This window comes from Saccopteryx bilineata, chromosome 1, assembly GCF_036850765.1.
Source record: "Saccopteryx bilineata isolate mSacBil1 chromosome 1, mSacBil1_pri_phased_curated, whole genome shotgun sequence".
NCBI lineage: Eukaryota > Metazoa > Chordata > Mammalia > Chiroptera > Emballonuridae > Saccopteryx > Saccopteryx bilineata.
In genome coordinates this window covers 155,119,788-155,143,780 of record NC_089490.1, presented here as the reverse complement: position 1 = coordinate 155,143,780, position 23,993 = coordinate 155,119,788, and the positions used below count along the sequence as shown (strand labels likewise).

The window sequence follows — 23,993 nt, the reverse complement described above, 5'->3', positions numbered from 1 at the left end:
TCTGGCTGCCTTGGGTGCTTTCTGTGTTGTGACCTGTCCTGTGCCAAAGTGAAGGGAAGAGGCTGGAGGGGTGCATGGCCACAGGAAACAGGGACCCCAACACTGTGGGTGAGCCAGCAGGTTTCCTTTAGATCAAATGTCCCCAAGGGACATTTCACAGTATCTGGGAACATGTCTGGTTTTAACTGGGGGAAGTTACTGGCATTGAATGAGTGGAGGCCAGGCTTCTGATCAACATCCCATAGTGCCCAGGACAGCCTCCCACAGAGGAAGATCCAACCTGAAAGGGGGGAGAGACCTGTTTTAGACAGTGGGTTTGGGTGAGCTCTGGGTCCAGGCCTTGCCAGCTGTGCCCCTGATGGCTCCGGTTGTCTTCTGTGATGGGATGCAAAGGTGCTCCTGCTCTCAGAAGCAAGGTTCTGGTGCCACCTTGTGGACTGATCGAGGACCTGACCAGAAACCAAGTTCTAGGCGGAGGAGTCAACAGGCAGCTCCCAAACACCTCCCACCCCATCCCCACTATCTGGTCCCTCCCCGCATCTGAAAATGGGGGCAGTAGCAGGAGCTTCTTTTGGGGGGCTTATCTGGGGCGAGCTGAGCTAAGGGTGGGGAGTCAGCTTGGGTGAAGACCTCAACTGGGGTAGGGGGCTCAGCCTGAGGGAGCTCATTTGGGTTGGGGGCCTCAGAAGGGTTGAACTAGGCTAGGGACTCAATCTGGCCTTGAATCTCAAGGATAGCCTCACTGTTTTTCAGCCATTGACCCCAACAATGAAGCAGTTATTGGCGTCAGGGGGCTGTCCTTGCTCTGCAGGCTGTTTACCATGTCTAGGTCCTCACTAAGTTCCATAGAAGGGAGGCAAACTTGTGACAACACAAAAAATGACCACTCATGGGAAGTCCTGCCTCCTATGGAAGGGGAGGAGTCCAGACAATTCCTCCCTTCTCCCCTCCTTCCCCAGCACCCCACCCACTGGGAACCTCTAAACCAGTGGTAGTCAACATGGTCCCTACCGCCCACTAGTGGGCGTTCCAGCTTTCATGGTGGGCGGTAGTGGAGCAACCAAAGTATAAATAAAAAGATTTAACTATAGTAAGTTGTTTTATAAAGATTTATTCTGCCAAACTTAGTGAAAATCCGACATAAAGTACTTGGTAAGTAATTATTATTATATGCTTTAACTTGCTGTAACTCTGCTTTATAAATTTTATAAAGTTACTTCCCTACTTTATAAATCACCATTAGTGTGGAACCGGTGGGCGGTTAGAAAATTTTACTACTAACAGAGATACAAAAGTGGGCTGTAGGTATAAAGAGGTTGACTACCCCTGCTAAACTGTGCGCAGAGAGGAGGCAGAAAATTCCTGCACTCCCAGAGCTGCAATCAGAAAACAGCCTCTGACCTTCAGAATTCCCCTAGTCTGAAGGGGAAGCCTCATTCGCCCTGCCCCATCATCACTATTCTGATATAATGACAAGCTAACCTTTATTAGCTGCCTTTTGGGTTTTGGGTTCTGGGTTCTGTGCTCAGTTTTGTAGACATTGTTTCATTTAATTCTCATGAAGACTTGGGAAGGATCTCGTCATTTCCCTCCCCTTTTATGGGGCAGGACACTTAGGCACAGAGAGATTAAGTTACTTACCTGGGACTACATAATAAGGAAGCTGGGACTCCAACTCTTTCTCCATGGAGCCTCCACCAGGAGTACAAGACAAGAAGAGTGGGGTGATGATGATGTGCATCCCCACACCCCAGCTGCTACGTGAACCTAAATCTGGTCCCTCTGGCTTCCTGGATTTCAAAACTGTGTGCGAGTGGATGGGCAAAGACATGAAGGGATGGACCAATTGATGGATGCATAGGTAAATGAGTAGATGAGTGGGTGAGTAGATGGATGAACAGATGGATGTGTGGACAGGTGGTAGGAAGACAGGTGAATGGTGAGTGGATGGATGATGGATGGATGGTCAGATGGATGGACAGACAGAGGAATGTATCATATGAAAGGGAAGAAGGAAGGAGGGAGGGATAATGGATGGCTGGAAGGAGGGAGGATTGGATGAGTGGATGATAAATAGATGGATAAGGATGTGAACAGGTTGATGCATAAGTGAATGGGGGTAAGAGGGGAGGTTATAAAGTCATCACAGATCCTCACAGAAGCACATCAGGGACAGGGTTCACCATGCGGAAGCCACCTTGTTTGGCAGGTAGGTAGTCAGGAGGGAAGTCAGCAAGGTAATGTGAGGCTCGCATAGATTCTGAATCAAAGAACTAATTACCCCCGGGGCCCTGTTCTGCCTCCTCTGAGGAAACTGAAAGGGCTGGGGCTCAGAGGGGAGAGGGTGAAAGAGGTGGGGCTCAGCGGATCGTGCCCACCTGTCCTGAAAGTGGCTGCACCAAATCACATAGACCACGATGAGGACAAAGATGGGGAAGAAAAGGCTAGTGCGTCCCCCAGCCCCATCAGCCATGGCTTCCTCTGGGCCACTGAGGGCAGAAGCAGCACAGGGTCAGTTGCCTGGCTGCCAGGGTTGGAGCTCTCCCCCTCTCCCTCCCCCTACCTGTCCTCCAAGGCCTTACAGAGTTGGGCCTAAACCTGCTGTGGGATCAGAGCTACCCTAAGGGAGAGTTGCTGGGGGTCGTCTAGAATCTGTCCATCCTGGTCTGTCTGTTCTTACCCCTGTCCAGCAGGTTCTGGAGTGCAGCCCTGGCCAAAGGAGAAAGTGCAGGGTGTGGCTGGTGCTGCAGGGAGTAAGAGATGGGGCTCCCTCCCCTTGGTTCTGGGCTCCCTGGGGAGAGGTCCAGGGTCCCAACCATCCCAGTGGCACCCTGGAGTTCACCCTGACCCGTTCACTCCCCACAGCCAGAGCCATAGAAGGGGGGAGCTCAGGAAATTCATTTCCTGGGAACCTACTATGTGCTAGGCCTTGCAGTGGCCTATAAGCCCCAGTATCTCCAACAAGCCTTAGGGTCTGATGGTCAGAATTCTTGTCGTCATGTTGCAGAAGAGCTGACTTGAGGCTCAGAGAGGTCAAGCCACCTCCCCTGGGGCCACACAGCACTGCAGAGGAACACAGTTCTTCCAGGTAGGAGCCACAGTGAGGAAAGAATAGCCCCCCATCCAATCCCCACCACCACCCTCCTCCAAATTTGACCTTAGCCACAGCCTGCAAATGCGCCCACATTTTGGGCAGCCTGAGCTTCTGTCCTGGCTCTGCCAACAACAGCCATGGAGACGTGCCCCAGTGTCTTCCCTCTTTCTAAGCCTCAGAATTTCAACTGGAAAATGGGGCTCATTAGGTAGTGACAGAGACTTAGAAAGGAAGACGATGTCAGGCGTCTAGTAGGGAGTTTATTTCATTCATTTATTTATGGTTTTCCTTCCTACTTGGTGGGTGATACTGGAAATGTTCTTAGAAGCCGTCTGGGCTGGATTTTACCACCCCAGGAATAGGCCTCAGAGTGGAGCTCCAAATGCCATGCATTGTCAAAGTCCTCACTGAAGAATATTTAACTATGAAGAAATAGTTAATGCCCATAGCCCAGAGAAAGTGAGAAGGGGAAGGCTGGAAACCCAGAGGAGAAAATACTAGTGTCACCCCAAGAAAATGCAAGGTCCAGTTCTCAAAAACCTAGTTACAGTTACCCAAAACATGGGGGAGGAGGGAGCAAGAATCTCCCAGGAAACAGCCCTGGGGGCTCAAAGTACAGGGCTCAGGGCAGCATTTACTCAGCCCAGGGCGTCTGCACAGCATGATCTTCCATACCTGCCGGGCACTGCCTGTAAAACCAAAAGCTTCCTCTCCCAGGGGGGAACTAGTCCCATGAAACAACAGGAACCTTTCTGAAGGGCTCTGATCAATTCTTTAATACAGGTCCCTAAGAAGCAGCTCCTGGCCCGTATTGGACTTAAAGGAGGAGGTTCTGACCAAAAGACATCAGACAGATGGAAAAGAAATCAGTGGGTAGAGGCAGCAGGAGCCATGAGATTCAGGAGAATTGAGGGTTCTTCATAACCAAGTGCAAAAAGAATCACCAGGCAGGACAAATCCAGAAGGAGGTGCACAGAGCCCATGGAAGGTGCAAAGAGCCCTCCTGAAGGGGGTGAGGCGGGTCCCAAGCCCCTTTTTTGGGCACTGTAGTCCCACTTCAGGTGGAGCTATTTTGGTGGTTTCAGGTCCAGGTCATTGGTTATAGGGTGTGGAAGGGGTATCTCTGGGGGTCTGCCTGGAGTAAGTGAGCAAACAATCTTCACATGGCTGTGATTTTGGTTTTCTCCTGGTCTCTGAGCTCCTCTTTCTCCTCCAGTTCCAGTCCCAGGTTGCTCTCTCCTTCCTTCTTGGCCTTTTTCTCCTTCTTCTCCCTCTTGCCTTCTTTACTATAGAGACACAAAGGCCCCAGACCACAGTAAGAAACAGAGTCCTCCCATTTAGTGGACATTTACCTGTGCCAAGCCTTGTGATGAGTATTTTACAGAAACTGTCTTCATTGAATCCTCAAAACAACCCTAATGAGGCAACTTTCTCGTTCCCAGTTTACAAAGGCAGAAACTAAATCCCAGTTGTCCCATGGAGGAACAGGTGAATGAATAGAGGATGGATGGATGGATAGATGGATGGATGGCACATCTTGGGCTCAGCTGAGAATCTTTCAGCCAGACTCCTGTACTCCTGTCCCCAAGCCTTTGCCCCCTAAGTCCTGACCTCATGGCTGTGGGACACAGTATCAGGAAGTCTGGTGGTCAGAATGGGCTTCTGTGAGGAGAAAAGATCTAAGCAGGTACTGAAGGAGAAGGAGCCAGCCAGAAAGATATGGGGAACAGGGTTCCAACCAGAGCCCACAATAAGTGCAAAGGCCCTGGGGCAGGAAAGTGCTTGAGGTATTCAAGAACATAAAGAGGTCATTTGTGCACACCCATTTTCCCCAGGTTGGGACTCACACAGACATCCTGACCTTCCTCCACACACACACACATCTACACACACCTATACACACTCACACAGGCAGTACCTCAGGTCCATGTCCTGGTATAGGTTGGTCTCCATTCTGAACATAGATTCCTCGTCCTCAGCCCTGTAGGAGAGATGGAGATGGGGGTGTGAGGGTGGGTTAAAGACAGGAAGTGGGGATAGCCTCATTCAAGTCTTCCCAGGGTTGGGGATTGTGAACTCCAGGAAGCAAGGAGGGGTGGGATGCATGGCTATCCTGGTCTGTGGGATGGGGATCTAACAGCAGGGAAATGGGAGAAGGGGAATGGGACCAGAGTAAGTCAGAAAGTGGGAGGGGGTGCCCAGCACTGTGGGGGTGGGGGTGATGGTCTCCCACCTCCCTTTAGAACACCAGATGCGGTTGGCCAGCAAGAGGAGGAAGACTATGAACAGGAATCCCACAACGGCAGCCAGGCCCCTCAGCCACGGCTTCAGGCGACGTTCTGTGGCTGTTGGAAGGTGGGGGGAGATGGGACTCAGAGATGGAGGATGTTAGGGCCCCCACCAAAGTGAGAGGGAGAAGGGACCCAGGGTTTCTTGACAGATGGAATGGAGTCTTGGACAGGGGCTGGGTGTCAGAGAAGGGTTTTAGGGAAGGGGACGAGGGACCCAGCCTAGGGAGGGGCCTGGTCCCTTTCGTCTTCTGCTTGGACCCCTCTCCTCAGGGGATATGGTGAGCTCATCCCCGCAACCCCTCCCCACCCCAGAAGTGGGACCCCTACCCTGCTGAGCTTCAGCAGGCGAGAGAAGCAGAGCACTGAGCACGAGAAGGGTCTCCAGGGTCTCCATGGCCGCGGGGGAGCCAGCAGCTGGAGTGCGCAGTTCAGGCGAGCACAGTCCTCTTTGGCGGGGCGAGGCCCTGCCCAGCCCTTGATAAGCCCTTGATAAGGAGGGCCTGGGGCAGGGACAGGCCCTCCCTTCACCCCACCTGGTTGGCATCGCCACCTCCCCCAGGAGGGCAGACTCTGGACCTGGTGTAACAATTAACCCGGGACGTCTGGTACCTGCGCCCTGTGCCCTCCCCGGACCGCCAGCCCTGAGGTCCCCCAGGCTCCCGACCACAGAGGAGAGGCCAAGATGGCCCTGATCTTCTTTCCTGCACTTTTATGTGTCATGTTGTTTCCTTCTCTAAACACCCCGCAACATTTGCTGCCTCCATTTTACAGAAGCTCAGTGAAACCAGGAGTTCTGAGTTTGTGTAGAAATAGCCAGAGCTGGGATTTGACTACACCACCTGTTTATGCTGCATCATCCTGGCTCCCTAACCCCTGGGACCCACAGTCACTGATAGACTGAGCACCTAAACTGGAAGGGATGGGCAATGTGCCCACCAGCCACCACCAAACCAGCTGCTCCTATGTGGTCAAAAAACGGAGCACACTGGGCAGCTGATGACTCAGGCCCCAGGTTCTCTTGGTCCCCGGGTTGATTAGATAAGGGGCCCTGCCTGGGTGAAGGAGGACCTCACCCCAGCTGCCACGGGACAGCCACAGCCTAGGCAGAAAGGCTAGGGGTGTGGGGGACTGGCACTTCTCCAGGCCAGTGAGATTGCCACAGGGTCTCTTGCACATGCATTTATGGACTGCCACTCTATACCCAGAGTCTCTTCCTCTCGTGAAGTCTGACTATAACCACTTCACAGATGGACCACTCACGTGACATTACTGAGGAAACCCAGCCCTAGGACAGGTCCACTTCACCAGCCAGCAGGCATCTATGAAGCTCCTACTGTATGCCCTGTCCCATGAAGCTCGGAAGGGAAGGAAGCTACAGGCACTGTCCTCTAGGGGTTCTCAGGCTAATTGGGGGGCCAGGACACCCAGAGACCGGTCCAGTGGCAGAGCAGCAGAGCTGGGAATGAGGTGGGGAGTGGGTGGTGGGGGTGGAGAAGATTAGGAGATGGGGGTGCCCAGCAGAGCCAGTGGGGGCCAAACCCCAACCAAGTCATTTCTGGGCTGTATGCCTCCATTTCCCCATTTGTTAAATGGGGGCACTGAGTCCCACTCAAAAGATTAAATGAGATAATACACAAAAAGGGCTTGTTTAGCACAACAGCACATACTAAGTACTAGCTAAGGGCTGGCTACTATTATTATTATTTTTTTTAAAGTCTTGGCGTTCTTGGTTTACAGATTGCCGACCACTTGGCAGAGGCTGGGCGGGGTTAGATTCTGGAAGTTTGAGGGAGCAGGAGTGTAGAAAAATACTCAGTGTCCAACCACCAGAACCTGGCAGCCAAGAAAGAGCATGTTCTTTGCCAACATAGGGCAGAGCAGTGGAGAAAGGGCTTTGGTGAGCACAAGTTCAGTCTGTACAACACGAAAGGGGTTGGCATCCAGGCCTTGGGTCCGAGGGCAGCGCCGGGCTCAGTCCAGCCTCCAGAAGGAACTTCGGATGGGTGGTTCCTTGAAGGCGATGGAGGGGCGGTGGGGGACCTGGGTGGGGGCTGCCCCTTCGCCACTCCCACCAGTGTCCTCATCACCTCGCCAGGCCAGGGCAAGCTGCAGGTCTAGCTCCTCCAGATCCTCACCCTCCAGGCTTGGGCGCAGCGGCCGGGGGGTGTCCTCCTGGTCTGGCTTTGGGCCAAAGGCCCAGTCTGTGGCAGGAAGCTGGTAAGTAGCCTCCCCAGGCCCTTCCCACCCTCCACTCCCTGCATGGAACCCATGGAGGCCCTAAGCATCCCTAAGTCCCCTACCCACCCTCCTACCCTCCTACACTCCCTCACTGGGAGAGGTCTTTGGACCCCCTCCCCCCAGTGACCCAGCACTAGCCTAAGCCAGGCTCATGGTGGGTTTGAGCTCACCAGCCAAGTCGTGGGCGAGGTCCTTGATGAGATGCCCAACAATGGCATAGGCCACGGCCACCACCAGGAACACAGCCAGCAGCAGGTACAACACGTACCTGGGCAAGAGGATGGCGTCCAGAGGTGGTGGTCGGTACTCTTCAAACAGTTGCGGAGTCTGGCTCCAGCTCTCAGCCCTCTCCTCATCTACCAGTCCCGGCATGGTGGCCACCTGGAGCAGAAGAGGCCCAGAGGTGACCCGTGCAGCGGAACTATTAAGGGGCTTTGGGTAAGAAGATTGGGGCTTTGCTACAGCCACCATCTGCCTAGATGAATCACATTGCAAATCACTTCCGCCCACTGCCTCCCCCCCACCCCCGCCCTTGCTTGGCTTCAGCCACGACTGCTGCTACCCTGACATCTCCACCTCAGGGCCTTTGCATGGGCTGTTCCATCTCCTGGGACAACCCCTGCCCTCATGCAGCTGACATTCAAAGTGGAGAAATGGACTGAGAAAAACATAACCTTAGAGTAAATGATGTATTGTGTTAGAAAATGAGCCCTGGCCGGTTAGCTCAGCGGTAGACTGTTGGCCTGGTGTGTGGAGGTCCTGGGTTCGATTCCCAGCCAGGGCACACAGGAGAGGTGCCCATCTGCTTCTCCACCCCTCCCGTTTCTCTGTCTTCCCCTCCCGCAACCATGGCTCAATTGGTTTGAGCACATCAGCCCCGGGCAGAGGATGGCTTTGTGGAGCCTCTACCTCAGGTGCTAAAAATAGCTCAGTTGTGATCATGGCCCCAGATGGGCAGGGCATCATCCCAGACAGGGGTTGCCAGGTGGATCCTGGTCAGGGTGCATGCAGGAGTCTGTCTCTCTATGCCCTCTCCTCTCACTTAAAAGAAAAAAGGAAGAGACCTGTGGTGGCACAGTGGATAAAGCGTCGACCTGGAAATGCTGAGGTTGCCGGTTCGAAACCCTGGGCTTGCCTGGTCAAGGCACATATAGGAGTTGATGCTTCCGGCTCCTCCCTCTTCTCTCTCTCTGTCTCTCTCCCTCTCTCTCTCCTCTCTAAAAATGAATAAATAGCCTGACCTGTGGTGGTGCAGTGGATAAAGCATGGACCTGGAAATGCTGAGGTCGCCGGTTCGAAACCCTGGGCTTGCCTGGTCAAGGTACATATGGGAGTTGATGCTTCCTGCTCCTCCCCCTCTTCTCTCTCTGTCTCTCTCCTCTCTCTCCCTCTCTCTCTCCTTTCTAAAATGAATAAATAAATAAATAAATAAATAAATAAATAAAAATGAATAAATAAAATTTTTAAAAAAAATTGCCCTGGCCGGTTGGCTCAGCAGTAGAGCATCGGCCTGCCGTGCGAGGGACCTGGGTTCGATTCCCGGCCAGGGCACATAGGAGAAGCGCCCATCTGCTTCTCCACCCCTCCCCCTCCTTCCTCTCTGTCTCTCTCTTCCCCTCCCGCAGCCAAGGCTCCATTGGAGCAAAGATAGTCCGGGCACTGGGGATGGCTCCTTGGCCTCTGCCCCAGGCGCTAGAGTGGCTCTGGTCACAGCAGAGCGACCCCCCCTGGTGGGCAGAGCGTCGCCCCTGGTGGGCGTGCCGGGTGGATCCCGGTCGGGCGCATGCGGGAGTCTGTCTGACTGTCTCTCCCCGTTTCCAGCTTCAGAAAAATACAAAAAAAATAAAAAATTAAAATAAATAAAATTAAAAAAATTAAAAATAAAGAGCTCATTACTGAGTAATACTAAAAAAAAAAAAAAAAAGAAGAAGAAGAAGAAGAAGAAAATAAAGAAGGTAGCCGAAGCTATACTATAACATTTGAGCAGAGGCCTATAAAGGAGGAAGGGAACTAGCCATGGGAGTTCCAGGAGGAAGAGGTTCCAGGCAGAGAACAGTCTGTGCAAAAGTCCTGAGGCCAGACTGTGCATGGCATGTTGGAGAAACAGTGAAGAGGCCCCTGTGGCTGGAGCAGAATGAACAAGGAGAGAGAGAAGAGGTGAAGGTAGGGAGGGAATGGGGCATGTTGTGCAAGGCATTGTGGGCCTCAACGGGGACTTGGGTTTTTCCCCAGAGAGAGGTGGGAGGCCTGCAAGGACTGTGGACAGAAAAGGAACCTGACTCAGGTGCTCAATGGCGTCCTCTGGTGGATGCTGAGGAGAGGGCGGACTGTAGGGGGATCAGGGCTGAGAGAACTGAGCTCATCATCCAGGTTGGCCATGATGGGGCTGGACCTGGGTGAAGGTAGAAGAGAGGAAAAGAAGTGGGCAGATCGGGAAATAGGTTTTAAACTGGTCACACCAGAATGTTTTTAGGCTGAGCACCTAAAATGATGGAGCTTTCATTTCCTGTAAAAGGAGAAACTTCAGAGGTAATACAAGGAAATGTAAGGACATACTGGGTTTGGGAGTGCCTCACCAATATAAAAGTGCATAGAGCTCAGGGGATCCCCAACTAGAGACAGGACTCAGCACAGATGAGGTTAGATTCCCTACAAACTATGCACCAGGTCGCCTAGAGAGTGTGGCCTGCAGAGGGAAGATGTCCTGGGCCCAGCCCTAAGCAATGAGGGAGCGGTAAGGTGAACTGAGGATCCTGGAGGGCAGAGGGAAGCTGGGCAAATGCAGGATCCCTGAGGAGTTCCCAAGAAGAGGGGATACCCGTGACACTGAGATAATAAATGTATATTTAATTTTTGTCAAGGTTTCCTGGAACTGAGCTCCTGAAACTATCATTTTCAAAGGGATGAGAGTGAGAAGACCCCTTTGTGCTTCCTTTTTTTTTTTACAGAGATAGTCAGCTAGGGACAGACAAGAAGGGAGAGAGACGAGAAGCATCAATTCTTCATTGCGGCACCTTAGTTGTTCATGGATTGATTTCTCATATGTGCCTTGACAGGGGGCTACAGCAGAGCGAGTGACCCCTTGCTGAAGCCAGCGACCTTGGGCTCAAGCCAGCGACCCTGTGCTCAAGCTGATAAGCCCACACTCAGCCGGTGACCTCAGGGTGTCAAACCTGAGTCTTCCATGTCCCAGTCCAACACCCTATCAAATAAGGCCTATCCACTATGCCACCACCTGGACAGGCCCCTTTGTGCTTTTTTTTTTTTTTTTTTTTTTTTGTATTTTTTCCGAAGTGAGAAGCAGGGGGAGGCAGACAGACTCCCGCATGTACCCAACCGGGATCCGCCCGGCATGCCCACCAGGGGGCGATGCTCTGCCCATCTGGGGCGTTGCTCTGTTGCAACCTGAGCCATTCTAGCCCCTGAGGCAGAGGCCATGGAGCCATCCTCAGTTAGTGCCCAGGCCAACTTTGCTCCAATGGAGCCTTGGCTATGGGAGGGGGAGAAACAGAAAGGAGACGGGGGAAGGGTGGAGAAGCAGATGGGCACTTTTCCTGTGTGCCTTGGCCAGGAATTGAACCCGGGACTTCCACACACCAGGCCGACACTCTACTGCTGAGCCAATCGACCAGGGCCACCCCTTTGTGCTTAATTCGCCCCTCCCACTATGCCTGAGCAAGGCTAATGAGTATGCGCTGGGGCTGGGAAAACCAACCACATGTGAAAGGGAACTTTTAAGTGGGAGGAGGGGAGCTAGAAAGACAGATTACCCCATGCGCCCTGACCAGGACCCATTTGACAAGTCCCGTCTAGGGCCAATGCTCAAACCCACTGAGCTATTTTTAGCACCTGAGGCTGACATGCTCAGACCAACTGAGTTATCCTCTGTGCCAGACAGATGCTTGACCCATCCAGCCCCTGTTGCGGGAGGGGAAGAGGGAGAGAAGGGAAAAGAGGGAGGAGAGAAGCAGAAGGTTGCTTCTCCTGTATGCCCTGGCCAGGGATCAAATCCAGGACATCCATACTCTGGGCCAATACTCTATCCACTGAGCAAATCAGCTAGGGTCTATAAGGAACTTTTAGCTCCATCCCCGACCCTGACTGCACCCACCAGCAGTGATTTCATCAAGTTGCCAAAGTGGCCTGACCTGTGGTGGCACAGTGGGATAAAGCGTGAACCTGAAACACTGAGGTTGCCGGTTCGAAACCCTGGGCTTGCCTGGTCAAGGCACATATGGGAGTTGATGCTTCCTGCTCCTCCCCCCTTTCTCTCTCTCTCCCCTCTCTCTAAAAAATCAATAAATAAAATATTTTTTTAAAAAGTTGCCAAAGTGATGGACCCTCTATAAAACCCCAAAATGAAGGGGCTCATGGAGCTTCCATGTGCCAAGAAGATGGCATGTCCCAGTTCCACGGGACCTGTTCTTGGGGCCCTTCTAGACCTAGCCCTGTCTCTTCATCTGTGTCCTTTACAATAAGTAGGTAAGTAAAGTCCTTTCCTGAGTTCTTTTCTTTCCTTTTATTTTTATTTTTTATTGAGGGGCAAAGACAGACTCCCGCATGTGTCCCAACTAGGATTCACCTGGCAAGCCCCCTATGAGGCGATGCTCTGCCATCTGGGGCCTTTGCTTGGTTACTTGGCAAAAGAGCTACTATATTTTAGCACCTGAGGCAAGGTCATAGTGCCACCCTCAGCACCCAGGGCCAACTTTGCTCGAACAAGCCATGGCTGCAGGAGGGGAAAGGGGAGAGAGTAAAGAGGGAAGGGTAAAGCAGATGGTTGCTTCTCCTGTGTGCCCTGACTGGGAATCAAACCCAGGACTTCCACACACTGGGCTGACGCTCTACTGCTGAGCAAACCGGCCAGGGCCCTTTCCTAAGTTCTGTGAGCTGTTTTAGCAAATCCTCAAATATGAGGAGGGGGTGGTGTAGGAACCTTAGTGGGCCAAAAGTATAGGCCAAGGTTTGGAACCTGTTTAAAGTGGGGCAGGCCTTGTGCTCTGGACCCATGGGGTCAGTGCTAATTCCGTGTCGTAATGTCAGGACTGAATTGCAGGACACCCAGCTAGTATCCACAAAGAAACAGAAAATTGCCTGCTGTGGAAAACCCACACATTTGGTGTCAGAAGAGTTGTGAGCAGAAATGAAATCATTGTGGAAAATGGGTCATAGTCGTATCCATGCCCTCATGGAATCTCCTCCACCTGCATCAGGTTGTTGTTGACTCACAGAAGTCAGTAGAAAGGTGAAACTAGGTTGTTGGTAAGGTTCATTTTACAGAGTGGTAAATGGGTTGCTCAAGGCTATACCTGGAAGCAGGGGTGTGGGGGCAGGAGCTGGGATAGGGGTCCATAGCCCAAGCTCTTAGCCATACCAGCAAACCCCTTCCCTCAGGCCTACAGAAGGGTCTGCAGAGGACCAGGCTTGGGGGGCTGTTTCCCCAGCCCTTTTGGCAGGGGCTGACTACGTCGATGTTCTGCAGAATAGGTGATGAAGCAGGGACACGGGCATGCACTGGTCACAACACAAACTGTCTGGTACAGGACAGATCGCAGAGCTGAGCTCTCCAAATGCACCACACCTCTCCCATACACACAACTCAGATGTTCCTTGACAGTAGCCAACTTAACCCCTGTAGCCCCCAACAAACACAGAGTCAATTCTTGCCAAAAATAATTTAATATTCCACTTAAGCAGTGACCTGGAGCCTTTGTCCCGGCCTGGCCTGAGGCCCAGCCCACCCAAGGACTGGTGTGGGAAGTTAGAGGTCCAGACCCTACCCAGACCCACTGGATATAGGTTTTTCCACGGTGCCTTTTCCTCACCCCCTCATTCCTGAAGAAACTGGGCCACCCAAACTCCCCAGGGCAGAGCCCCACCCCTGCACGCCTGCAGAGCCTCTAATCTGATAGCCCACCTGGTGTACTGCAACCCTGTGCTAAGCCCTCAGTAGGGGAAGGGAAGAGCAGAGACCTCAGCCTGGCCCTGGGGGGACTCAAGATACAAAAGTGGCTGGGGTCTGGCCAAGCGAACAAGTTAGGGAGCCAGGGAAGCAAGATCGATTCACACCAATTCAGTTTACATGCAGAGTCCTGTAGAGGAGAGGCCCTGGGCCAGGTAGCAGTGGCTCTAGGAGCGGGACGATCGCAGCTGCTCCAGCCCATCGGCGTACTGGAAGGCCGGCCCCATCTCATACTCACACATGTCCAGGGCCACCTCGCAGCTCTCCCGCACCACACGCTCAGGGTCAGCCATGTGGGCCCGCAGGGCAGCCAGGCAGCGTGGCCGAGCAATGGCTCCCAGGGCCTCAGCACATTCATGTCGCACCATGGGGTTCTCAGTCCCTTGGGCCAGAGCCGCTGCCAGCTGGGGCACAGCCGCCTCATGCTGCAGCTGGCCCAGAACGTAGCCGATCTCATGGCGAAAGAGAGCACTGCCACAGCGCAGGCCTGTGGGAGGGAGTGGCGGCAACAGTTGAGTCACTGGCTGGACAGTGCCATCAAGGAAGGTGAGGACATGTGAGGATATGGGGCTAACCACCCAAGGGGCAGAAACAAGTAAAAATAACAGGAAGAGGTTAAGGACACTAGAGCCATGCTGTTGAGGGTCAAATCCAAACTCTACTAACTGACCAGCTCGCTGTGTGATCTCAGGAAAGTCTCCTTGCCTCTTGTGCCTCAGTTACCCCATGAAGAATGGGGGTAATAGGAGTGCCCACCATCTCTAGGATGAGTTCATTTGTGTAAAGCCATGGAGAAGTGTTGGGGGTAGGCCCAGAGTACACGTTCCCTGGGACAAGGAACGTGTTCCATGTCAGAGATACAGCCACTAAGCCTCACCTTGGGGCCCCTCCTCACCTTCGGCCAGCACCAGGGCAGCCTCCTCACCACCAACATCTCGCAAGGCAAACATGGCTCGGTATCTACTGAAGAGTGGCTGGGCCTCGTCCAGCAGCACTTCCCGCAGCTGCCCCACATCATGCTCCTTGGCCGGCGGGGCTGGGTCCACTGAGAGGTAGGGCCCTGCTGCCACTGGCTCCCTGCTGTGCTGCTGTAGCCACTCCAGCCGACAGATGGCCAACTGGCACGTCTCAGCCACCTACATAGAGAGAAGTGGCAGGTGGCCATTGTGGACATAGCGGTAACCCTAACAGGCCCCCTTCCCCATCCTCTGGGAGTAATTGGGAAAAGGGAGCTAGGGAGCAACTTATCAGAACCAAGTGAGAGATGGAGTCAGGTAGAAACAGCCAATGCAAAGGCCCTGAGGTAGGACCACTGGACCTGTGAGGGGAGACCTAGCCACACAGGTCACCTTCCTACAGGTGGTCAGAACAGACTATTTAGAGCCTGTGCGCTACAGTGAGGACTTGAGATTTTATTCTAAAGGTGATGAGAAGCCATGACAGGGATGAATAGTGGAGGTGCAAAAGAGGTGAATACAGCTCCTCAGTGGCTCATGGCCCAGGACAGGCTGGTTTAGCCAGGTGGGTTTTGATGGAAATGAAGTGTTCAGTTTTGCCCGACTGGATAGCAGCCTGTACCCATCCTGACTGCCACCTCCTTCCAGTGGGCCAAGTAGTCACCATGGCAAACAGAACTATGGTCTGGGGCTGGTCCAGGCAAGAGCAGAGACGGAGAGTGCCCAGCCAAGTTACCTCCACAACAGGGTCAGTGGAGTACTGCTTCAAGATCTCCAGAACTTCTGGGTCTCCAATGGCCCCCAAGGCCTCTCCTAAAAAGAACCAGGCAGAGAGAGCTCACATTGATTTGTGGGAAGGACATGGGCACCTCAGGAGATGCTCACAACAGACACTCAAAAAACATCTGTCCAATGAATGAAATGAATAGATAAAATAAGTTAACAATCTATAGCCCACCACCTGTTTTCATATGCACATAAAATGGTTTTTATAGTTTAAAAAAAATGTTTTAATCAAAGGGATAATGTTCCACAGCATGTGAAAATTATATAAAATTCAAATCTCAGCATCCACGAAGTTTTACTGGCATGTGGCCACACCCTGTTAACTATGGTTTATGGTAGCCTTTACGCTACAATGGCAGAATTAAGTTGTAGCAACAGCCTGTCTGGCCAGTGGGACAGAAAATATTTACTACCCACCCTTTACAGAGGTATGCTGAGCCAATTTGGACTGTGTATGAGTGGAGTGGACACAAGAGGCAGAAGGGCGCATGCCCTCACCTCACCACTCACCTGCCTCATGGCGCACCATGGGCTCCTGGCAGGTGTCACGTAATACATCCACCAGCACAGGGATGGCCCGGCGGTCCTGCATCTGGCCCAGGCAGTAGGCCAGCTCGTGCTTGAGCAGGGCAGAGTCATCGCTAAAGGCCCGGCTGATCCAAGCAATGGCTCCCGGGCCACCAAGCCCTCTCAGTGTGAAGAGCGCCCGGAAGCGGGCCTGCAGTGGCTTCTGGGGGTCCACCAGCATCTTCCCAATGTCCTCTACCTCTTGCTCTGTCACCATGGTGCACACCTTTTTCCTTCCACAGCTCCTTTCAGGCACAACAACCTTGCCACAGAAAACCAAAAGGCAGGTAAGATGTGTTCTTCTGCTCACTGACTTGTTCATTTAATTTAGAACCTGGTGAGTGGTTTTCTACCTGTTGTCCAGTCTGGGTATCTAGGTTGCAAATCCGGCTCTAGCCCCATCTACTTACTGTGTGGATCTCCCTAAGTTGCTTTCCCACTCTGGGCCTTTGGTCTATTGTATATATCAGCAATGACCTCTGCTGGTCTGCTCTTCACACAGCAGCCAGAGGAACTGTGGTAGCTCGTCCCCAAGAGACCCTCCAATGATGTCTTGGTATCTCTGCCCTATGAGGCCCCCTCCCACAATGAATAGGACTGACCTGTGTACACAATAAGATATGGAAGAAATGACAGTGCGACTTCTAAGGGTAAGTCATAAGAAACACTTTGCAGTTTGTTACAGAGCACAGGTAACTGATACAGGAATACTTTTAGCATATAAACTGACTGTGTGACCCACTTACAAAATCCTCCTATAATACCTCATTATTCCAAACACCTTGAGTGTCCCATGTGACCTGCCCCTGTCCCCTCCCCATCCTCACTTCCTCTCTCCCCTCGCTAACTCCATTCCACCAAACAGGCCTCCTCACTGTTTCTCCAACACACCAGGCACAGTCTTGCCCCAGGGCCTTTGCATGAGCTGTTCTCTCTCTCTCAAGAGCACTCTTTCCAAAATGCCCCTATGCTTACTCTCTCACTTCACTGAGTCTCAAATGTCATCTCTTCAGGAAAGCCTTCCATGGTCATAGTCTTCAATGTTACTCCTCCATCACTTTTCCCTTATTCTGCTTTATCGTTCTTTGAAGCATTTACACTACTAGCTACTATACTGTATTTCTTTATTTTTTTTTTATTTTTTTATTTTATTTTTTCATTTTTCTGAAGCTGGAAACAGGGAGAGACAGTCAGACAGACTCCCGCATGCGCCCGACCGGGATCCACCCGGCACGCCCACCAGGGGGCGACGCTCTGCCCACCAGGGGGCGATGCTCTGCCCATCCTGGGCGTCGCCATGTTGCGACCCTCCTGGGTGTCGCCATGTTGCGACCAGAGCCACTCTAGCGCCTGGGGCAGAGGCCACAGAGCCATCCCCAGTGCCCGGGCCATCTTTTGCTCCAATGGAGCCCTGGCTGCGGGAGGGGAAGAGAGAGACAGAGAGGAAGGCGCGGCGGAGGGGTGGAGAAGCAAATGGGCGCTTCTCCTATGTGCCCTGGCCGGGAATCAAACCCGGGTCCTCCGCACGCTAGGCCGACGCTCTACCGCTGAGCCAACCGGCCAGGGCTATTTCTTTATTTTTATTTAAGTTTTTCCATTGACGAGAGAGAGAAGTATCAACTCATTGTTCTACTTAGGTATTCCATTTTGGGTTATGCACTCATTGTTTTCCACATGTGTCCTGACCAGGGATCAAACCCATGACCTTAGTGCTTGGGACAACACTCCACCTACTAAGCCATCCAGCCAGGACCCATATTGTATATTTACTAGTTTAGCTGATTTCGTCCTTCTGATCCCTCACATGAATAGGAGAACTCTAAAAGTAGGGATCAAGTCTCTTAGTCACTGCCATAGTCCCAGCACAAAAAAAAGGTCCTCAATAAGAACAATAATCCTAACAGTAACAGCAGCTGACATCTATAAAGCATGTGTTATAAGCCAAGCACCTCTTCTAAGCCCTAATGGTCATAAATTAGTTGAATCCTCACCATAACCAGACGAGACAGGCACTATGATTGTCACCATTTTACAGGAAAGGAAACAAAGCACAGAGAGGTTAGTGACTTGCTTAGAAACATGGAGAGTTATACGCCTGTCCAGGTGGTGGCGCAGTGGATAGAGCGTCGGACTGGGACGCGGAGGACCCAGGTTTGAAACTCCAAGGTCACCGGCTTGAGTACAGGGTCGCTGGCTTGAGTGTGGGATCACAGACATGACCCCATGGTCGCTGGCTTGAACCCAAGTTCTCTGGCTAGAGCAAGGGGTCACTCGCTCTGCTGTAGCCCCCTCACCCCACTCATCAAGGCACATATGAGAACACAATCAATGAACAACTAAGGAACCCCGACGAAGAATTGATGTTTCTCATCTCCCTATCTGCCCTTCTCTCTGACTCTGTCTCTGTGAAGAAAAAAGGAAAGAAAAAGAAAAAAGAAACATGGAGAGTTATAAATCCATGTGGTTGGGCTCCAGAGTCAAGCTCAAAACCAGACACGGCTTTGAATGGTTGAAATAAAATAAAATCCTCCCTATCCTCTTAACCAACGTGGACCCGATGGCTATGTCATAAACCTGACAGCAGGCTTTGGCATGCCAGCAGCCCTTTGGCTCCCACAGCACCAGCAGGGCCCACCTCAGTTTAATGAGGGAGGTGCAGATGCTTGAGTACAGGTGACCATCAAAGGAGGTGACTCCTGAAAGGATTATCAGAATCCACAGAAACCAGGAGTGAGCAACAGTAAATCAAGGACAGATAGAACCCAGTACTCCTGACAGACCCTTGATAAATACTTGTCAAATAAACTGAACATCTACTGCCTACCAGACACAGTACTAAACACTTTATATACAGTATAAATCCATTAGCATCTGTAAAACAGGCCATTGGGGCACAAGGACCTCACAAAGTTACTGTGAATGAAATTACGCTTACAGAGCTCAGAGTACAAGTGCTGGCAACCCAGTGCGCACTTAATAAACCTAAGCTAGTATTAAATATTTCTGCACGGAGCCCCACACCCACCTTGTACTCAGAACTAGGAAGGGTACACCTACTACCTGAAAGCCCGCAGCTCACACCTGAGGCCCAGTTTTCAGTGGGAAGAGAGGACCACAGTGTGGGAGTGGGGGCTGACGGAATCAGCCCTCAACCAAGGGAGAATGTGGGAGTCCGCTCACCCCTATGATCTCAGAGTCAAACAAGATAAATCAGTAAGGGATGGAGAAAGAGGAGACCTAGATCCTGGAAATCCCTGCCCTCTTAGAGACCTCTCTATACCAAAAATTCCCAACAAAAAAGTAACGAGGCTTCCCTCCTCCCCCCCCCCCCCCGAGAGGTCGCCCCACACGGAATCCCAAAGGGCTGCTCGCAAAATTCCTTTCTTTGGAAGAGACTCCTAAGAACCAGATGCCTCAAGACCTGTCTACGCGGGTCCTTCACAAATTGGTTCTCTCAGGACCCGGAGAAAGGAGTCGTGTGATATAAGACCCCCCACCACCACCCCCAACACGTGCTGGGTCCCCAGTAAAGGGGTCCCGGGAAACAGGCTCCCCAGAACTCGGGTGAAAGAGCTTGCCGAGACTCAAGACCCCTCAGGAGGAGGAGCCTGAACCCGTCAGCCAACGAACCCCAAAAGCGGGACTTCCCACCTCAACGAGGCGTCTCCCCGTGTCCGCCCGCTGGGCCTGGGCTCCGTACCGTGCTCCCTACCGCCGGACTCCCGAGCGAGCTCCAGAAACGCAGAGCCAGCCCGCCTGGCCCGCTCCCGCAGCCGCCGCCGCTGCTCCTTCACAGACAGCAAAGATAGTAACGTGCTCTAAGGGCCGCCATCTCGCCGCCCGCGCGACCTGGATGGACAGCACCAACGCAGCGCTGGAGGGGAGATGTAGTCAAAGGCTCCGCGGCGGAAGAAGGCTCTGAAGCGCTAGTCGGCACCGGTCCCATAGCTCACACTCCCACACCAGGCGGCTTATAAGAGCAATCCTTAGCGAAGGGGGAGCGCGTGCCTGTTCTTTCCACTGAAGAGAGTCTCTGCGAACTCTCCACCCGGTACGACAAGTGAAAATGGTTTGTGCCGATGGTGGGGGTGGAGGGAGCGGTGGTTAGCGACAGAGCATGCGCAGCTCCCTACGGGCGAAGGACTCTTGGGAGACTGGGAACTGTGGGGTTTAAATACATGGTAGTTGACACTTGTCGTTCCTTCTTCTCCCCTGCCTTTTTCTCTCTCCTCTGTAAATCAATAAATAAAATATTTTATAAGTAAGTAAATACACGCTTTGCCCTGATTGAGTAGCCTGGTTGTTTGGAAGGTCGTCCTGATGCACCAAGAGTGCGTGTTTGATCCCTGGTCAGGGCACATGCAAGAATCCATCAATGAAGGCGTAAATGAGGTGGAACAACAAATGGATGTTTCTCTTCTCTCCCTTCCTCCCTTTCTAAAATCAGTAAGTAAAAACTTTTTTAATAATAAAAATTTTAAAAGACACGATTCATTTACTGAATGGGCGGTGCTGAGATCATGACAGTCTGCAGGCTTTACCATCGGAATAACTTGGAGTGTCATAATCAGTAACGACATGCCCTGACTTAGGTATTAGGAGGATCATTCAAGTTGGTGTGTGAAAAAAAACAACCACAGTAGGATTTGGGGTTAATTTTGAAGGTGAAGCAAGCAGGATTCACAGATGGATTGGATACAAAATTTGGGTCAAAGAGTCTTATCCTGTTAAGGATAAATACAAGGATGTTGATGTAAGTAACTGGAGGGATAGAGTATCTTTAACCATTAACCTCCCCACCTCATCATTCCATAGTCCTCTTGACTCTACTTCTAAAACAGAGTAAGAATTTAGTCACTTCACTCATCTTTGCCATGCTCATGATGGTCCAAGCCACCACTGGCTCTCACCAGGATAATGTCCACACAAGAAAAAAAGAGTTTTTAAGCAACTATGTCAACTCACTATGGTAGTTCCTCAAAACTACCGTAGGAATACACCCAAGAGAAATGAAAGCAGGGACTCCAAAAATTGTACATCAATGTCCACAGCAACATTATTCACAGTGACCTCAGGTTCTGTTAACCTCCATTGTTGTGTCTCTATGAATATGACATCTAGGGATCTCATAAAGTGGGTCCTTTTGAGACTGGCTTATTTCACTGAGTGTTACGACCACAAGGTTCATCCACGCTGTAACATTTGACAGAATTTCTTTCCTTTTCAAGGCTGAATAATATTCTATTGTACTCGGTGGATCACATTTTGTTTATCTATTTACCTATTGATAGACACAGATTGTTCCCACCTTTTGGCTATTGTGAATCATGCTTTGGTGAACGTGGATGTGCAAGTATCTATTTGATTCTCTAGTTTCAAATTTTGGGGGTAGATACCTAGGAGTGGAATTATTGGATCATATCGTAACTCTATGTTTAACTTTTTGAGAAGTGCCAAACTTTTCCATAGCAGCTGCACCATTTTACATTCCCACCAACAGTGCACAAAGGTTCTAATTTGTCCACATTCTCACCAACACTTATTGTTTTCTAATTTTTTTTAAAGATTTTATTTATTTATTTAGACACAGAGAGAGGGATAGATAGGGACAGACAGAAACGCAGAGAGATGAGAAGCATCAATCATCAGTTTTTCGTTGTGGCATTTTAGTTGTTCATTGATTGCTTTCTCACATGTGCCTTGACCGCAGGCCTTCAGCAGACCGAGTAACCCACTGCTCGAGCCAGCGACCTTGGGCTCAAGCTGGTGGCTTCTGCTCAAACCAGATGAGCTAGGCTCAAGCTGGCGACCTCAGGGTCTCGAACCTGGGTCTTCCGCATCCCAGTTTGACGCTCCATCCACTGTGCCACTGCCTGGTCAGGCTGTTTTCTAATTTCTGATAGCCATTATAAGTGTGGCTTATTCTGAGATACATAAAAATTGGATATACTGGCCCTGGCCGGTTGGCTCAGTGGTAGAGCGTCGGCCTGGTGTGCAGAAGTCCCAGGTTCAATTCCCGGCCAGGGCACACAGGAGAAGCACCCATCTGCTTCTCCACCCCTCCCCCTCTCCTCCCCCCCCCCCTCTCTCTCTCTCTTCCCCTCCCGCAGCCAAAGCTCCATTGGAGCAAAGATGGCCCGGGTGCTGAGGATGGCTCTGTGGCCTCTGCCTCAGGCACTAGGATGGCTCTGGATGCAACAGAGTGACGCCCCAGAGGGGCAGAGCATCGCCCCCTGGTGAGCATGCCGGGTGGATCCCGGTCAAGTGCATGCGGGAGTCTGTCTGCCTCCCCGTTTCCAGCTTCGGAAAAATGCAAAAAAAAAAAAAAATGGATATACTGTAGTTATGGATAGGTATATAATAGAGCAAATTAGAAAATGGCAATTGGAGAAAGTGGTCTGTGGGCATATGACAATTCACTGTAAAATTCTTTCAACTTTGCTATACACTTGAAAGTTTTCATATGAAACTTTAGATAAATTGATGGAAGGTGGGGAGAGAAAGGCTACTTCTATTCTCAGTGTTAGAACATTCCAAACTTACACATTTGAAATGTGTTTTAACTTTTTTCTTACTGTTTATTTTATTCAGTTTAGTGGGAGAGGGAGAAAGGAAGAGGGAGAGACAAGAACATTGGTCTGTTCCTGTCTGTGCCCTGACCGGGAACTGGACCAGCAACCTCTGTGCTTTAGGATGATGCTCTAACCAACTGAGCTATCCAGCCAGGGCTGTTTTAACTTTTAAAAAATATTTTTAGTTATTGATTTTGGCAAGACAGAAAGGGAGAGAGAGAGAAACATCAATTTGTTGTTCCACTTATTTATCTCTTTCTTGGTTGATTCTTCTATGTGTCCTGGCTGGGGTTTGAACCTGCAACCTTGGCATGTTGGGTTGACACTCTAACCAAATGAGCTACCTGGCCAGGGTCTGAAATGTGTCTTAACATATTTACTGATTTGAGAGAGAGAGGAAAGGAGAGAAGAGAGAGGGGGGGGGGAGAGAGAGAGAGAGAGAGAGAAAGAAAGAGAGATCTGTGCCTGTATGTGCCCTGATCAGGGATTGAACCCACAACCTTTGTGCATCAGGAGGATGCCCTAACCAACTGAGTTATTTGGCCGGGGCAATGTGTTTTATCTTTTAAATGTGGAACCTTTGAGTTTGCAAATTCATTTTGACAAATTTATGATAGCAGTGTGGTTTTTTTTGTTTGTTTGTTTTGTTTTTTTGTATTTTTCTGAAGCTGGAAACGGGGAGAGACAGTCAGACAGACTCCTGCATGCGACTGACCGGGATCCACGCAGCACGCCCACCAGAGGGCGATGCTCTGCCCCTCCGGGGCGTCGCTCTGTCGCGACCAGAGCCACTCTAGCGCCTGGGGCAGAGGCCAAGGAGCCATCCCCAGTGTCCGGGCCATCTTTGCTCCAATGGAGCCTCGGCTGTGGTAGGGGAAGAGAGAGACAGAGAGGAAGGAGAGGGGTGGGGGTGGAGAAGCAGATGGGCGCTTCTCCTGTGTGCCCTGGCCGGGAATCGAATCCGGGTCCCCCGCACGCCAGGCCGACGCTCTACCGCTGAGCCAACCGGCCAGGTCGATAGCAGTGTTTTTTAAAAAGTGAAAATGGCTCGCCCTGGCCGGTTGGCTCAGCGGTAGAGCATCGGCCTGGCGTGCGGGAGTCCCTGGTTTGATTCCCGGCCAGGGCACACAGGAGAAGCGCCCATCTGCTTCTCCACCCCCGCCCCCTCTCCTTCCTCTCTGTCTCTCTCTTCCCCTCCCGCAGCCGAGGCTCCATTGGAGCAAAGATGGCCCGGCGCTGAGGATGGCTCTGTGGCCTCTGCCTCAGGCGCTGGAATGGCTCTGGATGCGACAGAGCGACACCCGGGAGGGGCAGAGCATCGCCCCCTGGTGGGCATGCTGGGTGGATCCCGGTCGGGCACATGCGGGAGTCTGTCTGACTGTCTCCCCGTTTCCAGCTTCGGAAAAATGAAAAAAAAAAAAGTGAAAATGGCTCCTTGCTACTTGCTGTGAGTGCCTCTTGGGCAGTAAGCTGGGGAATAGTGGGCTAATCCGAAGTGCTAGCCACATGTGCACCTGCCTCATTGCT

General features: G+C 51.6%; 3 protein-coding genes across 4 annotated transcripts; all 3 read right to left on the bottom strand.

Annotated features, from left to right (window-relative positions):
• Positions 1–3,346: 3,346 nt before the first annotated feature.
• SMIM24 (small integral membrane protein 24) lies at positions 3,347–5,929 on the bottom strand. Its single transcript, XM_066276544.1, has 4 exons — positions 5,713–5,929; positions 5,328–5,439; positions 5,013–5,075; positions 3,347–4,380 (listed from the first exon to the last, which is right to left on the bottom strand). Exons 1-4 carry the CDS (start codon positions 5,927–5,929, stop codon positions 4,254–4,256), a joined length of 519 nt encoding a protein of 172 aa, XP_066132641.1. The 3' UTR covers positions 3,347–4,253.
• A 1,425-nt stretch (positions 5,930–7,354) lies between these two features.
• SMIM44 (small integral membrane protein 44) lies at positions 7,355–19,732 on the bottom strand. The gene is made up of 3 exons (XM_066276556.1): positions 19,595–19,732; positions 7,794–8,004; positions 7,355–7,586 (listed from the first exon to the last, which is right to left on the bottom strand). The coding sequence occupies exons 2-3, from the start codon at positions 7,993–7,995 to the stop codon at positions 7,357–7,359; spliced, it is 432 nt and encodes a 143-aa protein (XP_066132653.1). The 5' UTR covers positions 7,996–8,004; positions 19,595–19,732; the 3' UTR covers positions 7,355–7,356.
• On the bottom strand, positions 13,284–19,731 carry DOHH (deoxyhypusine hydroxylase). Of its 2 annotated transcripts, none has more exons than XM_066276523.1 (5): positions 19,595–19,731; positions 15,838–16,156; positions 15,278–15,354; positions 14,481–14,721; positions 13,284–14,072 (listed from the first exon to the last, which is right to left on the bottom strand). In XM_066276523.1, the coding sequence occupies exons 2-5, from the start codon at positions 16,109–16,111 to the stop codon at positions 13,753–13,755; spliced, it is 912 nt and encodes a 303-aa protein (XP_066132620.1). In that variant the 5' UTR covers positions 16,112–16,156; positions 19,595–19,731; the 3' UTR covers positions 13,284–13,752. The 2 variants fall into 2 exon arrangements, with proteins under 2 accessions (XP_066132620.1, XP_066132628.1); XM_066276531.1 differs by having other exon boundaries at positions 19,546–19,680.
• Positions 19,733–23,993: the final 4,261 nt, after the last annotated feature.

Excerpts from the sequence above, each read along its gene's own strand:
- DOHH (XM_066276523.1), bottom strand. The coding sequence starts at position 16,111 with ATGGTGACAGAGCAAGAGGTAGAGGACATTGGGAAGATGCTGGTGGAC. Across the intron at positions 14,722-15,277 it reads CCACTGACCCTGTTGTGGAG|GTGGCTGAGACGTGCCAGTT; the intron begins GTAACTTGGCTG and ends CTCTCTATGTAG. Across the intron at positions 14,073-14,480 it reads TGCCCTGGTGCTGGCCGAAG|GCCTGCGCTGTGGCAGTGCT; the intron begins GTGAGGAGGGGC and ends TCCCTCCCACAG.
- SMIM24 (XM_066276544.1), bottom strand. The coding sequence starts at position 5,929 with ATGCCAACCAGGTGGGGTGAAGGGAGGGCCTGTCCCTGCCCCAGGCCC. Across the intron at positions 5,440-5,712 it reads GCCTGCTGAAGCTCAGCAGG|CCACAGAACGTCGCCTGAAG; the intron begins GTAGGGGTCCCA and ends ACCTTCCAACAG. Across the intron at positions 4,381-5,012 it reads TACCAGGACATGGACCTGAG|TAAAGAAGGCAAGAGGGAGA; the intron begins GTACTGCCTGTG and ends GTGTCTCTATAG.
- SMIM44 (XM_066276556.1), bottom strand. The coding sequence starts at position 7,995 with ATGCCGGGACTGGTAGATGAGGAGAGGGCTGAGAGCTGGAGCCAGACT. Across the intron at positions 7,587-7,793 it reads CCTCGCCCACGACTTGGCTG|ACTGGGCCTTTGGCCCAAAG; the intron begins GTGAGCTCAAAC and ends TTCCTGCCACAG.